The following is a 19,875-nucleotide window of genomic DNA, read 5'->3' on the forward strand; positions in this document are numbered from 1 at the left end:
CAACAAGCATTCACAGCACCTGAAGTGTGGAGTCTCCTATTGCCTGTGCACCAGCCAGTTCCAGGGGAAACACCTGAACACCTTTGTGGTCAGGTCCAGGCCAGGAGCAGCTGCTATCATTTAAGAAATTGAGGTTTTATTTTGGCAGCAGGTAGCATTCAAGAAAGAGATTTTTAGGGGAATGTAGTGCAGTAAATACATCTTCAGATATTTAACTTAAGATATAAATCAGTCTCTGTTTAATCAGAAAGGCTTGTTAAAGGGAACTCAGCTGATAGGAGCAACACTTTGCATTAGTTTCTGCATGATATGCAGCACTGATCAGATCATGTTAGCAGCTAGTCAAGAAAGGTCCCAGTATGGATTTAAGGGAATATAACATTAGTGAGTGAACCCATTTGTTCATCTTTTAAATTTATGTTACCTTTCTGAAAATATAAAGTGCTAATTAGAACTTGAATTTTTAAATGTAAGAAAAACAACAGCTATATCTTTCTATGGTCTTCTGTAGTTAGAATAATTTGATTATAACAAAGAATTCCTCATAATTTCAACATTAATGCTAAGACTTTCTCAGTTAAAAGTGAGTAACACAATTGGCCTATGCAAGCAGGTTGCTTATCTTTGCACTAAAAAGGGTACAACTCTCTCTTTTCTCCCCCCCACTCTTGCCTCAAGGAATATTTTTCTAAAAGCAATCCTTTTAATCACTGGAAATAGAAACTGCTAAAATGCAATTTAACTGGTACAGCTACAAGTGCTTAAGCCTAATGGCAAGAACAGCTTGCCTCTTTGCGAAACTGACTAAAATTTGGAATTTATAATGACGTTAATTTTTAGGGGTTTTTACTGCTTCAGTTTTTTTAAAACAAGATTAAGGAGCAGCTATGGTTTCCATTTCCTCATACGAGAGTTCTTCTTGTGTCCAAGGCAACACCTTTTTGCAAATACATTAATATAAGAACTCACGTTTTTCCTTAAGAGGTGAGAAAAATACAAGTACTCCCACTTGAGTAGCCCACTGTCTGATGGTATTCATAAGGTGAGGGCTTCCATCATCGATTTCTTTTCCTTCCCAGTTTTCAGCTGTCCTTTGCATTTTCTGCAACTGGTACGCCAAAACAATCACTGGTAGATAAAAGTGACTTTATATTTGCATATTTCAGTAAGCTGTAATGTTATCTGTAGAAATTAATTTATGATTGGCTACAAACATTCTCCTTTATCACCTGTACAAGCAAACATGTTCAGATTTGCCCATTGGGGAAAATTAGGTACAGTGCTGACACTGACGTGTATTTGTGGAGGTTAGTCTTAACATCTACAGTAAGGATTTAAACCAGTTCTCTAGACCTAAAGTACTCTTTTGTAGGAGAACCTGCAATACTGTAAGAGCTACTGCAAGCATTTCAACAAAAATGTCTATTCGGTATCAGCTACTAAAAGGTTTACTTCTCTTGGAGTATGAAACTAAATTGTAAATTACAAGGCAGTACCTCTTAACAGTATATTTAACGCATATACAAGGCTGTGCTGTAGTGCCTGATTTAATAACAGCTTGCTAGCAGAAATAAAGGTCCAAGTCTGGCTTAGACAGTTCATGAAACCATCTGAGGTGGAGTGCAGAACACTTAATCAGTAGTAAAAATTGACTTCAGATTTTAAGTATTTGGACTATAATTGCATCTTCCTCTTCATATCTTGCAAGTATCTTCCTGCTTGCAAGTTTGTATCTCATAGCCCCTTCAGGCTGGAAATTTCACTTGGTTCAAAGTAACACAAAATTATTGCTGATAATTTGGAGAGAGGCAGTTAAAAACTCACAAGCAAAAAGCTGACAAGTTAGCTACTGCTTGTATTATTCCCACTAAATTCTCTTGTTCATTGGCTTTCAAAGTCAAAAGTCAGAGTTCCTTCTAGAGATACCTAGCTTTTGAATAAAAGCCTAGAGCTACTCGGGAATTTATCACTTTAGCTTTCAAAGTACTTTTTTGAGCATAACTTTTTGTATTTAATATACTTCAGCAATGAATTCCATGTAATTTTTCTCCTCCAGGGTTAAGATGGAGAAAGGCTGATGAATGCCCTATATCAAATGCATCACTATCTTAAAAGACAAGAACCAGACCACTGTAAGTTTAAAAAAACTCAAACATTGGATTTTATTATTTTTAGACCATTAAAAAAAAAGGTTTTAAAAAAACATTACCATCTGATATACCCACTATTCAGTAAAAACATACTAGTTTATTGAAGTATATGCATCATGTGTTCTTTTATAGTTGGAGTCATGAAACGGCTTGTATCTGTTTTTGTAATTAGAACATTTTTTCTTCAGATAGGGCTTCTGTTTATACAGGGCACAATGTGGCATTTTCAGTAGTTTTGTAGAGTTGCCAGAAGTTTTAAAAGCTCATGGCAAGCAAAACCACTATTTTTTTTATTCACTGTTTGTACTGCATTCATGACTGCGAGCTCAGAGATAAAAGCTCTAAACGCTCTCCTGCTTTGTATTTTGCTGTATCTTTGGCTGAGGTTATACCATGAGACCGCAATAGCAAATAAGAGAGTTAAACGGTGAAGAAAAGCAAAGACTGTTGTTGGAAAGAATTTTCCATCATAGGAAAAAATCGTAAGACATAACATAGTCAGTTATTTCAAGAAGACTGTGCTCTTAGACTTGGAAATGTACCTCCTGAAAAGTTGTGTGCAGAACATGAGCAAACTTCCTTGGCTCTAAAATAGCTCTTGCATGAAAGAGATTACACAGAAAAGAAAAAAAAAGACCAAGTCCTTCAGCCTTATTTGGGAGCACTACTCACATACTGAAAACTTTCCTCAAAAGTGGAGAGAGAAGAACAGGGCAGCTGCACCAGACATCCTAGCTGTCAAGAACTGAAACAGCAGTGATAACACATACTATACTGCTATGGCATTTCTTTTTTGTTGTTGAATCAAGGAAACGCTCTAGATTATACCCAGAGGTAAAGGGGTTATGTGACTTTGGTCAATATTAACGACAACTAGAAGATGTGTTAGGTTAGAACTTCACTAACTAGAAAGCAGGTACTATAAGCAGAATGTTTCTCAATTGTCCTGTCATCGGCCTCTATGACCATATTACCAACTTCCTGGATGCAAATGTAATGTTCCCTTACATCAACCAACATGATGGATTGGAGCAAGGAGATGTGTGGGAAACAAGTCAGTCCATCAGTAAAGCTAATTCAGGACAAGTGATGTAGAGTGGCGATACACACACAAGCAGTGTTAATATGTGCATCTCACTTCAGCTACTGATGAACAAAACAGGCCCTGGAGAAAAAGTACATTTTCTCTGAGACCATGGAATTAGAAAACAGTGAGAGCACCTGATTTCTAATGTAAAAACCAACACAAATCTCTGAGAGGAAGAAATCCCAAATAATATCTCTCCATATTGTAGAGCTGTGTTTAAGAGTGAGATGTTTTCTTTTCTGTCTGTTTTAAAGGGGCCTTTAGGGGCAAAGTATGTCTTAAGTCACTATGCTGATAGCTGACATGTTAATAAAAAAAATCCTTTGGAGAAAAATGATACAGGCAAGGAAGATACAAAACCGTATAGCACATTTTGAACTCAAAACAGTACTTCATTAAAAAGAGACACATGAAATAAGTCAACATTTATTCTTTCTTCTCGCTATCCTCAGTGATAGGGTCTGCAGGAGGCTCTTCAACTGTCGCACTATTGCTCTCTGAACCAGTGTTACTATCACTGGTTCCTTCCTCGGCAGTGCTATCGACCCCTTCTTGGCCACTCTCCTTATCATCTGGGGTAGATGTTCCTTCTTCACCATTCTGCTGGTTTTCTGTGCTCTCTTCTGGGTGAGGCTCTTCTGCAATAAGATATTTTTCCATGTCACTTACGTACCAATACATTTATTTAGATTTTTCAATGAGAATTTAGGAAGAAAGAATATCAGTAATAATTCTGACTTATTTCATAGCAATTGTTTTTATCATTTAGAGTGTGCTGTAACAGGCACTGCTCTGCAAGACCTCTCAGTACCTGGGATGTATGTATAGTCCTGCCACATGTCTTCCTGAAAGTCAAATGCAGCTGCTAGACCTCAGAAGTAAAGCCACAAGAAAGCAACGTGACTTGCTAAACCAGGAACACTAGAATCAGATTCTTCGGTACACTTTCCCTTAGACTCATGCTGTTATGACAGTGGGCCACTGAAATACTAGCCACTGATACTCTTAAATACCTTAACTTTTTTCTAATGTCACTGTACTGAACACCTGTAAAGAAGTCTGTAAATCAGTTTATAAGAGGGACATGGAAAGAAGTGCATCATCCTTGCTAGAGCTCTTCACTGGAAGAAGAAAATACTCCCAATATGCTCCAATCTAATTGATGTCTAAAAGGCGAATTAAGATTTAGAAAGGTTCAGAAATCAAACTTTTTTTTCCTGGGTACATTAAATACCAAGCATTACATACTGGCTTTGTGGTATCTTTTCCTCTCCCCTTTTATAAAGGAACAATTTAATGCGAAGAAAGTAAAGACCTGTGTTCACCAAGATGAAGTTAACTATTCTTAACATCCTGCTGAATAAGCCTTTCTTCCTATGGACAGGAAAATGCAGGACACTCCTCCTGCCTAAGGTGAGGCTCTACAGGTATGTTGATCTGAAGAGTCTGAAGCTGATCTTCATATGCAGTTACCTGTCTCCATGGGAGTATTCTCCTCTTCTTTCTTCTCCTCCATCTTGTTAGCTGCCTGTTCTTCCTCAGCTGCTATGTTATTTTGACTGCGCTCAGCTTGCTCAGCTGCTTCTTTTTCCCTTTCCTCCTGCCTCTTGCGAGCCTGTTCCTCAGCTTGAGCTATTTCAGCTGCAATTTTTTCCATATCCACTTCCACCTTCAAACTGCATAGCTAGCAATTAAAACAAACAAACAAAAAAATTACTATCCTAGTTGCACTGACAAACAAAACATCATGAAAACCCAACTGTAAGTTCAGTCTTTCTACATACAGCATAATTCTTTGGATTTGACAAGGTTAATATAAAGAGCTTCAGTAACTAGAAAGGGAGTTACAAGTGTATTATCAGTCTAAGCCTTGTTTCTGAATGCAACCAAGGACAGAGCAATATGTTCTCCACAATGGCTTTGAGCCACCTTCCTTGTATTGCTCTCTACTGAACTCAACCAGTGAAGCCTGAAGGCTCTTTTAAATTGTATTGTCTCAAAATAACCACTAAAGGTCACTGATGGAGCATGAAATAATCAGGATGCTGTGTGCTTTCTAACACCCACACATTTTACCACACTTAGGACACTGCTGTTCATCTAGCTGTGAATATTCTAAAAGAGACCTAAGCAGAAGTGGGACAGAGTACTCCTAAATACGGTAACTACAGGTTCCAAAGAGTACGTGGAGAAAAGTGGAAGAGATGTACCCTTTTTAGCTCATTATTAAAGGATTCTGTGCTTTCCAAGAACTTCCTCTTCTTCTCTTGGTGACGCTCTTCAATCTGCAGAAGCTCAGCTTCCAGTTTACGCTGGAAATGAAATTGATAGGAAGCTTACTATGCAGTCAGCTCAAGTACTGGACAAAGTTTACTGCTGCATATAAAAATATTTAAATCCAATACTTTAAAATAGACCCATGTAATATAAACATCCTTATGCCAAAATGTTTTCTTTGATCTAATACCAATGACTAAGAAGTTCATGTAAAAATTAAAGTCTGAATAATAAATGTTTATGCAGCAATTCATGATTGCTAGGCATATTATAAATGAGAAACAATAGGTACTTGAGGTGAACAGTCCACTGTTTTCAGGCATACAAGCTCTGTTTTCTCTTTTATATTATACACCCCATAGATATATGTGCACAATACTTCAATTACATTCTCTAGTATAAAAAGACCACAATGAAAGGAAACAAGTACCTCCCCCCATTTCCCTTTGTTCAGTTAAAAAAAGGCGGGGGGGGGGGGGGGCAACAAACCTCTCTCTGATCCTGGTCAAATTTCTGTCAGTTTTTTTGCCTACATGTACACTGACTATATTTAACATGCTTATTTGAAAAATATAGGCATCGGTCTAGGCAAAGCTATCTGATATGTGCAAATGTGACCTTACTACATTTCCTTGTAGACTTGTAATTTTCAATGAAAAATGGTACCATAAGGAGGATTTACTATAATAAGAGGCTGTTATGAACAGGGTTACCAGTAAAAAGCTAGCTGAAAGCTACAACTATATCAATGCCTATAAAGCAGAAGACTGTCTACATACAGAAGGATCATGTAAAATAATGAAAAGCTACAGATTTACCATTTGAAATATCCTAAAGAACAAAATGCAGTTGAACATAATTCTCAGGGATAACAAAAAGCACAGAGGGTAAGATCTCACATCTTGCCACTCCCAAGAAAGCCCAGAGATGAGCTATTAGAGCGTTTAGAACATTGACACCCAACAAGAATAGTCATGTAGATGATCTAATGACATGAGACTTGGAGTACAGCCTAACACCATTATGTTTAGCTGTTTACATATCATTTATCTTTACCTGATGAACCATTAAAGATTGAACCTGACGTTTAAGAACTTGCATTCTAGCTGTAGTGACAACAGAGCGGACATCGGGCACCACACTTTCACTCAGTATCTCACTGATGAGACGATGGTTTCTTTGAAAACGAGCCGTAGCTGTGTGCTTCATAGAAAATCCATCGTCATAATCTGGAACAGAAGTTTTAAATGCAGCTACTTTAATTCCACAAAATGAATAGCAAGTCTAATGAAACAGTACCTGCATCACCACTAATCAAAAAAACAACCCCCCCCCCCAACACTAACACCAGTTTTGTCATGTGCAAAGGAGTTTATGCCAACAAATGACTATAGAACATTAAGCAACTGGAAAAAGAGACAGTACAAGGATAGAATGGCATTCACCTTGGAAAGTGGCGCAGCTCTGGCAGCCATGATTTTACATGACTCCCACATACATGAAATTTGGACTGACCTAATTACTGCAGTAGCAGTTACTAAGTTCCACACATAACATGCTGCTTTCCATGTTTCCAGAGTAAGAGGGACTATTTTAAGTAATACGCCAAATCAAAAAAATTCCTGATTAATCATTTTGCTAGAACTATATCCAGTGCAAGAAAACCTGACTTTACCAAAATAGTAACAGAGGAGACACTCCTCTGTAAATAAGCTTTGTACACCAGATCAAAAAGGCTTTTCTTTTTTTTCCCCAATTGCAGGGAAACAAAAGCCTGAAGCAGTGAGACATATGCTTAATCACTACAGATAGTTTATATCTGTATATTATACATAATAATGTAAGAAGAGCATTCCAAAATTTTTTGATACAAAAATGGCTTTTGGTACTTTTTTTCCCCCCCTCTCAAGAACGGTTGCTGAAATAAAAAAAAAATATACTTTGGGAGAAAAGTATACATGAACATAGCTCAAGTGCTGGTCTCCTTATAAGCTTCTTGCAGATTAAAAAAAAAAAAGAAAAAAAGAAAAGAAAGCCTAACAGGAGCTAAGCTGTCTTTTTTGAAGAAGATTAACTACCCAAGATCTAAGAATATGACAGGTCAAAGGAATTCTTTTCCTCAATCAAATTGAAAGTGCTTCCAATTTATAGCAAGATACTGAGCTTAGACAATGTTAATCTAGTTATATAATTTAACATTAACTATTGTATTACAGATAGTACTAGGAACTCATTTTAAAAGTAAAATTCAGTTTAATGCTACTAAGCAGAACAAAATAACACCCAAAACTATAAAATTTGTTTTCCCATATCTAGCAGCATTCAAAAGCTTCTGACCTATAGAAGATGGAAGTCTTCCCATGCTGTGACTTTCTATGTTTGTTCAAGGAGAGCAGGTAAAGTCTTTTAACATAACAAATCAAACCACAGTGTGCAGTTTTGGTATTAAGAACTCGTCTACAAAACAAACTCAAGAAATTCAACTCAAACTAACTAGAAGCATGAATTTAAAGCCGAGTAATTAAATAGCATTATGTATTAGTGAGGACACAAACTTAAGAGGAAACTCCTGTGAGTATAATTCACATTTAACTGACTAACTAAATCACTTAATTAAAAGGTATGAATTATCTTCCAGAATGATGTCATATAGAAGAGTCCAGAAGTTGAGTTTATTTTACGTGAAGTTTTCCTAATGGAGGTTATTCTCCAACTATTCACAAAATCTGAAGCAGAATCCTAATATAACATGCCACCAAAAAAGGAATTTTCATTAAACTAGTTACCTGGTTTATCTTAAAGTGTGATGTTCAATTTCCCATTGTGGTATCCAATTAAAAGAAGGGAAAAGAGAACACAGTGTGGGAAGACAACAGATTTGCAAGAGACAAGTATTAAGCAAATTAGTCTCTTTAATAACGTTATGTCACTGTCCTCTCAAAAAGACTCCTTTTACACTAAGTTTCTTGATCCTAGTGGCATGCAGGCTAGGACAACACCAACATTTGTGTCACAGAAAAGAATTTGCTGTTTCATCCCAGATATGAACAGATGCAACTCAAGGGCTAGTGCAGCTGCTTCTGCCCGAGTTAATTTGACCCAGGTAGAGCAGAATGGATTTGAAAGTCCCAAAATGCCAGCTAATGGAACACATGTATTTGCAAAAGTTTTGTAGTTACCTCACACTGGGAAAGGTGCAGTTTGTCATTTATCTCAAGGGAGTGCTTTTACCAAAAGAAAGAAGAAAAAAAGAAAAAGAAAAAAAAAAAAAAAAGGGGTGTAACTGCCTGAGTACATTTTTTTACCCTCAGGTTTCAACAAGTATTTATTTGGTCAGCCATGTAGTATAAATTTAAAAGCAGAAGTTAACTATAAGAGTCTAATTTTTTGCACAGGGTGGGGTATATTTCCTTAAAGTCAAATAAACTTTAGGAATTTTCTCACCAACTTGTCAATAGCAAGAAATACTTTCTTTTCTCAGAAATCCTGAATGACAGTTGTTATTGAACATGTTTAAAGTTCAGGTGCTTTCAGTCTTACTAGGACTCTGCCTGAATGTCAGAATCATGTGCGTGTGGTAATAAAGCACAAAATTCCATTCAAGCTGGATTAAACCAGGCATCTAGGCAGTTTGTAATTTGTATATTAAAACCATTATGCAGTTTTAAATAGACTTATTTCTTTTCAGCTATAAGCATTATTTCACACACAGTTAAGGGCTGGAAGAACTTCTATCACTGGCTTGCCACCTTAGTTTTTGGGAACAAGACGAAGTCAGCTGTTAGCTGTACCAGATAAAAGGTGATCATGAAAACGAGTTTCAAAAGTACTGAAATAGAAAGTGAGTCATGTTAAGCATTGTGAAGGTTATACATTGGTCGTTTTCCATATTTGGCATCTGTTTCTTTATACTGTAGGTCCTACGATGAGACTGTCTCATTGGATGTGCAAACAAATTCCTTTCTGCTTACCATCTGGATCTTCTGCTGGCTGTATACTCATGTAAGGTTCACCTTTCTCCATGCGTGACTGCCTTTGTCGGCTTTCTTCTTCTAATGCAGCCTCAGCACGGCTTTTTGCATTGATGTAGGCAAGGTATGCAGGAGAGTTATGGTAGGCCTTCATGGACTCATTGTACTCTATCTGAAATGTGACCAATATTGTTTGATCGCACCATTGGACAATTTCAGACTTGACATAATTAGGTGCAACTCAAATTGTAGTTATACAGACAAACCTATTTCGAACCATCTGTCTCATACAAAATTACTTTGTACAAATGACTTCTCCCAGTTTTTCTTTTACACATTAGAACTGATTTCATTGACATTCATGTTTTAAAAACACTAATTGAGCTTTTAGATACACTTCAGTCATAATACCCAAGAGGTCTAAAATCAAGCACTTTAGAGCAAGATATTTATGATCTGACAAACTGTGCTTAAACACGAAAAATGAGTCGCCTTAAATCATTCTCAATACTTCTTTGGAGTTCTAACTAGATCTTTGATTATGATTTCTTCTCTTTCCCTTATCCAGTATGACACGAACCAGTTTTCAAAGTAACTTATGTTTTTGAGTTCTTTGATCCATCCCTGCACTGGGATGATACAGAATGCTGCAGCCAGACTACTGTCTCCTCCTGGTAGCAGGACTGCATCACTATTTTCACCTTCTTTGAAATATTTTTCCTTTCAATTCCTTTGTTAATCTCGCTTTAAAGTTTGCCTAGTCTAGATTTTTGTATAGTGATTTGAGGTATTTCCAATGAAAAGCAAGATATATTCTACAATATTGTTACAAGTACCTAAAGGTGACATTTTCTTTATTAGGACTGGAATCCTTCTACCTAGGAACGGTAAAAATATAATCAGGATGGCCCCTGCCCCGAGGAGCTTACAATCTAAGCATTGTTACCAAGTTGAGAAGTAAAAATCCTTGATTTTGTTTCAACTAAAAAAGCATCCAGCTTTGAAGTACTCTTCTATTGACTTGGAATAAAAACAGTTCTAAGTTCCTCAGGTTTGATCAGGTTCTGCACAACCTCAGATGCCTACCAGGTTTAAGCACAACACAGCAGGTGGACAAGTTACCCTCTGTGGCTTAGGATACCTGATACAGTAACAGTCTTGTATAAGTCCTCAACACTTACCAACCTAGACATAAGACGTAGCTGTCATCTTTTCTCATGAAGATCAATAAAAAACAAAACAAACACAAGAAAACCCTAAAAATGTTATCTTTTTCTATCAAGAAACGAAATACCATGCCATAACATGGAGTTACACCAGATTATACCATGGAAACGTACCCCTACGTGACTGGAAGTCTTTTATGAACATGTTCATGACTCAATAGCAGTAGTTGCAGAGCACCAGTTTTGAAAGAGGATTTTGGTGTTGAGACAATCTTTTCAACACTGATGTTGTACAATCAAATCCATTCATTAAACAGTTAAAATCGACACAATTATAAATACTTCATTTTGAATTAGGTCTAAAAACTGACCAGTCACAGTTGATGTACAGTTATTTTTTAAAAAATAAAAAAATTTAAAAGACGTGTCAGGACATACTTCCATTTAAGTTACATATAGGGGGTCTCGTGAATGCCTCATATACATCACTGCATGGGTAAGATGAATTTTTCTTCTCGGACCAGTTCCTAGAAGAATCAGCTGTAATAAACATCCCAGATTTCTTCCATTTACCTTTTCGGCTTCATATTCATTCAAATACTCTTGCTTCTCTTCATCAGTGAGATCTCGCCACATTCCTCCAATAATCTTGCCAATTTCCCATAACTTCAAATCAGGATTGGACGCCTTCACTTGGTCCCAGACCTTAACAGAAACAGCTGGAGCTTTACTAATGATATCTAAATACTTCCAAATTAAACATTTTATATTGTCATCTCAGTGTTCTTTCTGGAATCACCATGAAAAAACAGGATTAAGTTAGGAGTGAGTCTGGCTAAACTATCTCGATTATTTTCTGGGGCAGGAAGTCAGTAGGAGGCCATCTACTGAAACGGGCAACTGCTGAAACGGCTTTGGTTTCATGAGAATAGTGCCTTTAACCCTCTTAATTCTCTTCTCAAATGCACATCGCTGCATCTCTGGGAAAAAAAAATGCTACTGAGTAAACACATCCAGCAGTAGGTTATGATAAAGAGCACTGAGCTTTTCAGATCTGAATGTAACATTTCAAAATATTTTTCAGTCTTGCTGATCAATTTGAGTTCCAACAAGTTCTGACTCCACCAAAAACGTTTCTAACTTTATAGGGAAAAAAAAAAGGAGCGAGCTGCCAGTGTTATTTCTTGCTGTGAGAGATTAGAACGCCACTTGACTTTTTTTGTTGTTGGTTTTTGGCCTACGACAGATACGCTGGTAAAGATACTTTACCAGGAGTGGAAGAATTTCCTTCTGGCTCACCCGCTGCAGTCAGGCTCAAATGCCCTCCCCATGCCCAATCAGATTTCAGACTCCACAAGAGTCTCTCTCCTACTTTCTGTCAAACAGTTCACAGAATGGTGAAGTAAACGTTGCCACAGGCTAGGTTGGTGAAGGAGAACATGCAAAGTCCACTCATTGCTACTCTTCAGTCCAGCTACAGCACTGTACCAAGCCCAGTATACCGCAAGGAATACTTTCTGTTTATAAAAAGTTCTGTCAGTAAGTCACAGGAACTTCTGAATGTGGCAGGGTGGATCCTTGTCAGCAGAGACAGTGGTAGTAAATTATCATTTTAGAGAAAAATTTTCCCCCCAGAGACTGGCAACTGCGTGAACAGATTACTGCTGCCATTATTCTGAAGGGCAATGCATCTGTACTTTAAAATTCCCTTAAGAGAATGTGCAGGCTGTTAGAAGTAAAAGTTTAGAAGCTGAAACTAAGATAATAGCAATTAATTGTTAGCACATACAAACGCTAACTTTTATTATTACTGGCTTGACACTGTATACCCACCTTCCGGCTGTACCTCATGTAGGGCATCAGAGGCTTGTCTGGGGGTTTGGGGGGCTTTGGAATGGTAATACCAGAGGAAGCCTATAAAAGAACCGAATAAATCCATTTGTTAATGTGATCACTGGACAGTTTCCATATACACTAGTTTTGGAATACACTCATTCTTGCGTAGTTAAAAAACAAAACAAAACACCCAACACCCAAATAGCAAGTAACATCACCCCCCAAAATTACCAGAACTGCAAACAGGTACTACAACTGGTTCTCACAGTAGTATTTTTCCAATCTAAATTTGTCCTTATATCTGAAGGTTTACAGAGCAGTTACTAGATAAATGTCCAAGAGGGCTCCATATTCTTAAAACTGGAAGGCACAGTTTAGAAATTTATGTGGAAATGCCAATGTCAGCATGTTGTTTTCCTCACTTCTGATAAGCAACTGTTATTGTACCTGTTTTGACAAATTTAATGTTCCTACTTGGGGTGGGGAACGAAGATAATGAAAAAGTTTTAAGAGTATGAAATTATCTAGATATCCTTTCATTTTCAAATAATTTTAGAAATGTTTGTCCAAACAAATATATACGTTTGTTATAGAAATATATTTTGGAAACAGATTTTTGGAAATATATTTGTAACTACTCATTATAAAAAGAAAACATTCCTATGCAACTGATCTCTAAATGCGTGCATTATTTGTGTCCAAGCTGTACTGCAGCTGTCCAAATTAGACTAATATCCCTGTGTGCTCCCTGTGAGGTTAGTACATCATCAAGCATGTTGCTTGCACTAAACAAAAGAGCACTCAACAGTAAACGTTACTGATGGAAAGCTGCTGCATCCACCTGTTCTTGTCCCCTCAAGCTACAAAACACCTTAGAGAACAGATTTGTAAGACAGGGTTTTCTTCTCCTAAAGCAGTGCAATGACATTACAGTCCATATCAACTGCAGGTTCTGAAAACCTCAATTCTTCAAGCACTTACACATGCAAGGAGTTTCACTGTATTAAGGGGGACCATTTTCATGAAAATATAAAGCAGTTTCAAACTTTTCCAAGACTATGGCCATAGGTTAAATACTTGGATCTGGCCAACGAGGCTAATGTTCAGTATCCAGCTTCCAAATTTTTCCTCTTGATATTTTTGTTTCACTGAGTTTATGAAGTTCTATGAAACAATGCATACAGAATTGCATATAGATATAAATAATGTACATGAGGTATATGCATTACCAAAATGTACACACATATACACAAACAGATGGATTTGGAAAACATTAACGGAAATTGTTCAATGCTTTTAAATTAACAGGAATTTAAAGACACCATACATATATTGGTATATGCATGGCAGAGAAGGCTGCATATGCTTATGACATACAGAAACAATGAAAGTTCTCAGACAAAACCTAACTTATTCTTCTATCAGAAAGAAGTATATGATGTTCCAGCTGGTATAGGGCAAGTCTTTCCTGCACACATTTTAACAAACCAGATGAACTTCTATGAAGGTTTATAGAAGAGAGACGTAAGGACATACAGTGCATTAAAAGCACCATCTATTCCTTGATCAATCTTTCTTTATACCATGTTCCAAATTGAAGTGTTTTGAGATGAAAAGTTTTACATGAAAAAAACCCTTAAAATTATAAAAATTATAGAAACCTCTACTTTTTGATTGTGTTTTAAGAGTTTTAGGGATTTACTCTATTTATATTGTATTAGTTATGAAAAAGTTACACTTTCCACAGTATGTTCTTCTTTCCTGACTACACCTGATGCTCACAACTTGTATCTGTATTTGAAAGAAGTTGTCACCTCTCTCTCATCACTTGAGTCCATCTCACTTTATTTATTCCATGAATGGATGTTACATCCATTTTCCATATATCCACAGAGTACAGAATAAAGGCTTGCATCTCTTGCATGACTCAGTAATATGATGAAATTACTATCAATGACCACCAGTTTGGAAAATACCTTCTTCCTTTTTATGCTAATAAGCCTCAATAAAAATTAGTAGTTCCCTCCCTCCAAGAATAATTTGTACTCACACTATAGACCTTTTCCCTAAGCATGCAGTGGCCACTGAAGACCACAGAAAGTCTTTCTTTTTGGAATTCCGTATCATACATAAGCATCACATTTTTTCCCCTACTGAATAGAAGTCCATTTTCCTGTAAAAGGTTTCACAGTGAAAGGGAAGGGGGGAAGGGGAGAAATCAGAAGTAATTTCTGTTTTTATAAAAAGTGGCAGCAGCCAAGATTCAGAAGAACCTAACTCTAAAGCCATTTCTGGTCAATTCCTGTTGTTTGCCGGATGATGTAATAGTTGATTCTCCTACCGTGACCCGGCTGTTGGTGCCCGGGTTCCCTCCCAGCCTGTAGTTGTTGTAGGCCAGATGGCTGTATGGATTGTATCCCACAAACCCTGGTGTGCTGGGCATTTGCTGATGGAAACAAATGAGACAAAAACACGAATGAGAAATGAGCTCAAACGAGGAAAACACAGAAATGAAAATGAACTGCAATATGGCATGCAAAAGCAATCAGAATTTAAACAAGCAAATGAGGTGTAGCAGCTGATATCTTCTCGACATGTAAAAGTTACTCCAATACAAACCTATCAAGGAAACAAGGTTTTTAGCCAAGTATGTCACTACAAATTTCTGTCCGAAGTTTGTGGTTTTATTTCTATTAAACATGTAACTTTTAAAAACAAGTATTCCATAAATCCTGCACATGGCTAATAAAATTGTCCAATAGATAAGCCACCAAGCAATTCACAAAGACTCTCATATCCATAGGATTAAACTTACAAGGTAACATAGCACACAGCAATCGGGCAGAAATCCCCAATATCAACATTTACTATACCAATGAAAGTCTCTGCCTGCCTATCTTTCCATCCTTCTGCCTTTCCAACAAACATTAATACTATCAACAGGAAATAATCTCTCAAAGCATCATCTGTGCACCACTAGCAATATCTGAAGACTTTCTTGGTGATCTGCAATATTTAAATATTTTGGGGAACTATGAGCTTCGAAAGCAGGGGAGATGATTTATGGAGATATAATTCTGTGAGGAGGTAGTCTGCAGAATGACAAAGTTGAAGAACCACTGCAACAAAATCCATAGGTTAGAAACTACAAACTAATCTTATCAGATCACTACTTCATTGAATCCAATACAATTTCAGAAGTTAATCAACATATCTTCATCCATTCTTGAGAGTGGATCAATTTGTTTTCACCTGCAGTAGTGTAAAGATAATCTTAATTCTTTCCAATCCCTTTGTTCCTATCATCTACATAAAAGTCCAGACTGTGATGGTCCTATCATTCCATTATATAAAGATTCATGATGTCCTCTAGTGGTTCTAGGAGTTTTTAAAACACCATTTATACAGTGTCCCAGGCTTAGTGGCACTCTGGCCCTAATAAGAAACACATATACCAAGAGTCTTTTAAAATGATTTGCTCCCTGGATCCATTATAGATTATTATTACAAAAATCTATGAAAGTTCAGGAACACCGAAAGAACCAAAGTGTGACACCTACACAGATGAAAACAGTGAACAAGAACAGCCTATAAACTAAACTACATTAACTTGCAATGTTTTCAAGTACATGTAGACACACTGTAGTTAGTTTATTGCTAAATATACAAATACATAGTAAAGTTATCTTTAAGAGCCAGCCTTTAAATGTATGTTTTATTGCCAAACTTTAACTCAATCACAGTAGTTGACATTTAGTCTGTGTGTGCCTCTGATGATGATATATGCATTCACTATTTAATAAGCTGTGGTTTTACTGTAGTTCAGGATTACTGTAACAACAGGTTCTGAGTAAACTGAATTACATCTCCAACAAAATTGGATGACAATTATAACCTCTGTGTGCTTAATTCTTTATTTCTGCAAGACAGGTGTTAAACATTACAGGGGAACTACCTATCATTACAGTAGAGAATTGTTACTACAGATGTAATACTGCAGTTGGTGAGGACTGCTCATGTTTTTTTAGAACAGTAACAGGAGCTGTAAGCAAGGTCTGTCCATTTTTTTTTTTTTTGACTTGCATTAACAGAGCACAGACCATCAAGCACTGTGTATGCAGTAATTTACATAATGCAGAAGATCTTCATAAAACAGGCAATACATGTCACGTTGCAGATCTGAAATTTAACATTCAGGTACCATTCTAAAGACTTACTAACTCGACTGAAAGTTAAAGACAAACAAAAACAAACAAAACCCCAAGTACCTCCCCCCAACACCCACATCAATATACTCCATTTAACATCTGCATCCATGCCAAGTCCCAAGGGAATCAATGCGCTCTATGTGTATGCCTGGTTCTTGATGCAGGAATCCAGTTGTAAGAGCAGATGCCATCATAGTTTTTCTAATCCATATGCACAAATCCATAAAGTTGTGTGCAAAATGAAAACTCTGAACAAACTATGCCAAAAGCAGTAAAATATTTTATTTTCATATGTTTTTAAGAACAATCTATGTTTATACAATATAGCATTTTCAAACCTTTTTATATGTAAAGTCTAGCACAGTGAATTTAAAGGATCACATTTCATCTAGATCCCATCCTGCACTTTTCATCCCAGACGCACAGACCAAGAACACTCTACTGGATAACAGTTTTCAAATTTTCTTTGGTCAAGAATTTTACTAGCATCCTTGCTCCCTCTTTTGCACAGAAGATTAGTACTTTCTCGTCTCAACACGTTAATCCTCAAATGCAAGCTATGAAAGAAATGCAAATGCTACACAAGAGATGCATTTGCTTTCAGGTGCTTTTCTGACCACAGGACATTAGTATTTCAGTAGCTTTTTATATATGCATGCACACAACTGGACATGATTCAGAACTACTTTTCATGTTTCTGTAAGTGTCACTCCAAACCATATAGTAAAATATTTTTCATGCAACAGACTCCAAAATACCAGGGATTTCAAGAAGTTTGAGTAAGACTGTCACCATGAACGTTTTGTTGTTCTGCTCCAATGTAACAAAAATGTGCATGCTCTTGCAGTCCACTGAAAGTCAGCTAGCAAGGTACAACAGAAACACCAAAACACATAGTGTTTGCCCACACTTTTGGCAAAAGTTGAGCATGAAATTTTAGAATTAAGTGTATATCAGTTTGTTCTTAAAAATTCCAGTATACTTTTGCAAAACAAGCTGTGAATATAATTTCAGACCAAAGTCCAATGCCATTTGCATGAATAAAATTAGGCACATCTAAGTAATCACACTGACTGCTTATAGAAAATAAAGTATCTGCAGGGTCTAGCCTTAAAGGTGTAACAAGTTTATTCAGCTTCTCTTTCACAAATTGCTTTAAAAAATTGTTAAGATGGATTTAAACAACGCGTATCACGTTACCAATGAAGTACAATTAGTTTATGTTTCCAACGTAGGGAGCTGATGCACCTTCAGTGTTATTGCTGTGGTAAGTTATTAAAGGCTGTATCACCAGATCTGTGTTAATGAGAAAAATCACTATACTTACGGTTGCGGGAGCTGGGGTAGGAGGTGGGGCGTAAGATGGCCTTTCTGTTGAAAGATAAATGCAAGCAAGAAATTTTTTCTTGAAAATGCAAATGAATTCTTTATAAGGCATCCAGAGTGCCAAACACTTTTCAAAGATTTACAGAAAAAAGAGAGATCCTGGTCTCAAAGACTTTCCATTATGTCATTGAAGATAGTAAAACAAAGGATAAAAGAGAAAGGGGAAAAAAAAACCCACACCACTGCCATATTGCTAGCCTTTTATTTAGGCATAAGATTAGGCTATAAAATGCATTTAAATGCAGATCAGTTAAAAAGAAGGTAAGCAGAAGTATAGTGAAAAAATATTTAGGGGAAACTGATATCTGAATTTTCTATGAAAACAGAGAGCTGGACTCAAAAAGTAGTCTTTGATATGTTATAGTATGCTTTAGAAATAAACAGGAACAGGCTAAGTTCTGGTCACACCTGAGATGCCAGAAATTAGTCACAAGCAAGATTTAAGGCCAAGAGTTTGCTCAGAAATGACTACACGTCACATCACTCCTTTTCACGCAAGGAATAATAGAATTTATTTTGCAGTTAGGTTCTGCTGAATCAGATCTGTAATTCATCAAATTAAAGGAAGAAAAATCTGAAAACTTACTTGACATTTTGATAGGCAAATTTTCAGCCACCTGACATTATATTTGTAATTCTGAAAAACAAAAGAATATCATGCTATTAAATATTAAGCTTTCCCAAATCCCTGAAGCTTCAATTGTTATAATTATCATTAACTACCAAAAAAATTGCAAATTTTAGAATAAAAACAAAATAAGGTTTCTAAAAACTAAAGTTGATATCTCATTGTAAAATGAATGCGCTTTCCAAGGAATCTGACCTTAAACAGCTATGACTCAGGTTTATGTGATCTTCATGTTGCAGATTTTAAGTATAGCTTTTTTCCCTAAGAAATAAGAAGGATATATATCGCTATTTTACACAGCCTGCTTCAAAAACCTGGTCTTAACATATGAGTGACCTCATTAAATATTTCCGTTATGTAACAGGAAAAAGTAACCACCAAACACGACAGAAGCTGTAGGGCTCTTCACAGCATCAGCTATGGGACGTGAGCACGTTTAATCTCATTTAGCATCAAGCTGGTAAGGAAAATGCATTGTAACAGAGCAGCACTCTCGGCCTTCCTCTGAAGGCAGCTCCATGCGGGTCCCGGCGGGAGCTGCACCCGGCCGTGCTACGCGAGCGCGCGCCGCTCTCGGCTCTGCATTTTTGCAGTTTTTCGCACCGAAACGCTCACGAAGTTCAATAGGGCAGAGGCGCCGCTGCCCCAGCGCGGCCCCAGCGCTCCCGCCTCCTCCGAGCGGGGCAGCGCTGCCCGCTCCCCGGAGACCCGCGGCAGCCCCAGAGCCTCCGCCCGCCGCCCCGCGAGGGGCCCCGGCGCCTCCGCAGCGCCCGGGAACGGGGGGTGGGGGGGCCGGGCCGGGCCTGCCGCCCCCAGCCGCAGCTTGGCGGCTCCCCCAGCCCCGGCCCCAGCGAGCCCGCCGGGCTGCCCCCACCCCGCCCCCGCCCCCGCGCTGGAGGCAGCCGGGCTGGGCGAGCCCCGATCCGCGGCGCCGCCGCCCCGACTCACCGGCTCCGGGCCCGGCCGCGCTCCCTTTGTTCCCCACAGGCCGCGGCGGCAGCGCGGGCCGCGCCTGCGCCGCGGCACTTTCCACACGCAGCGCCCGCCCCGCCCCCGGCGGCCGCTCGGGTTTCACCGCGGAGGCGGCGGTGCTGCCCCTTCCCCCCCCCCCCCGGGGCCGCCGCCGCCGGGCGCGGCCCTGCCCCGCGCCCCCCAAACCCGCCGGG

General features: G+C 38.1%; 1 protein-coding gene and 1 long non-coding RNA gene across 5 annotated transcripts in view; one reads left to right on the top strand and one right to left on the bottom strand.

The window, feature by feature from the left end:
* LOC112993029 (uncharacterized) overlaps positions 1-9,538 on the top strand; it is a 24,945-nt gene extending 15,407 nt beyond the window's left edge. The window contains exons 4-6 of the long non-coding RNA XR_010392598.1: positions 2,057-2,132; positions 4,524-4,650; positions 9,432-9,538. This is a non-coding gene — a long non-coding RNA (uncharacterized LOC112993029). The remainder of the gene's footprint in view (positions 1-2,056; positions 2,133-4,523; positions 4,651-9,431) is intronic.
* Positions 2,134-19,815, bottom strand: SMARCE1 (SWI/SNF related, matrix associated, actin dependent regulator of chromatin, subfamily e, member 1). 4 transcript variants are annotated; one of them, XM_064524750.1, is made up of 11 exons: positions 19,658-19,814; positions 18,668-18,718; positions 18,023-18,066; positions 14,829-14,933; positions 12,485-12,565; positions 11,225-11,356; positions 9,486-9,657; positions 6,571-6,743; positions 5,448-5,549; positions 4,711-4,921; positions 2,134-3,875 (listed from the first exon to the last, which is right to left on the bottom strand). In XM_064524750.1, exons 2-11 carry the CDS (start codon positions 18,672-18,674, stop codon positions 3,664-3,666), a joined length of 1,239 nt encoding a protein of 412 aa, XP_064380820.1. In that variant the 5' UTR covers positions 18,675-18,718; positions 19,658-19,814; the 3' UTR covers positions 2,134-3,663. The 4 variants fall into 4 exon arrangements, with proteins under 4 accessions (XP_064380820.1, XP_064380819.1, XP_064380821.1 ...); XM_064524749.1 differs by having other exon boundaries at positions 14,766-14,933; XM_064524751.1 differs by lacking the exon at positions 11,225-11,356 and having other exon boundaries at positions 14,766-14,933; positions 19,658-19,815.
* Positions 19,816-19,875: the final 60 nt, after the last annotated feature.

Source organism: Dromaius novaehollandiae, chromosome 22 (genome assembly GCF_036370855.1).
Source record: "Dromaius novaehollandiae isolate bDroNov1 chromosome 22, bDroNov1.hap1, whole genome shotgun sequence".
Lineage (NCBI taxonomy): Eukaryota > Metazoa > Chordata > Aves > Casuariiformes > Dromaiidae > Dromaius > Dromaius novaehollandiae.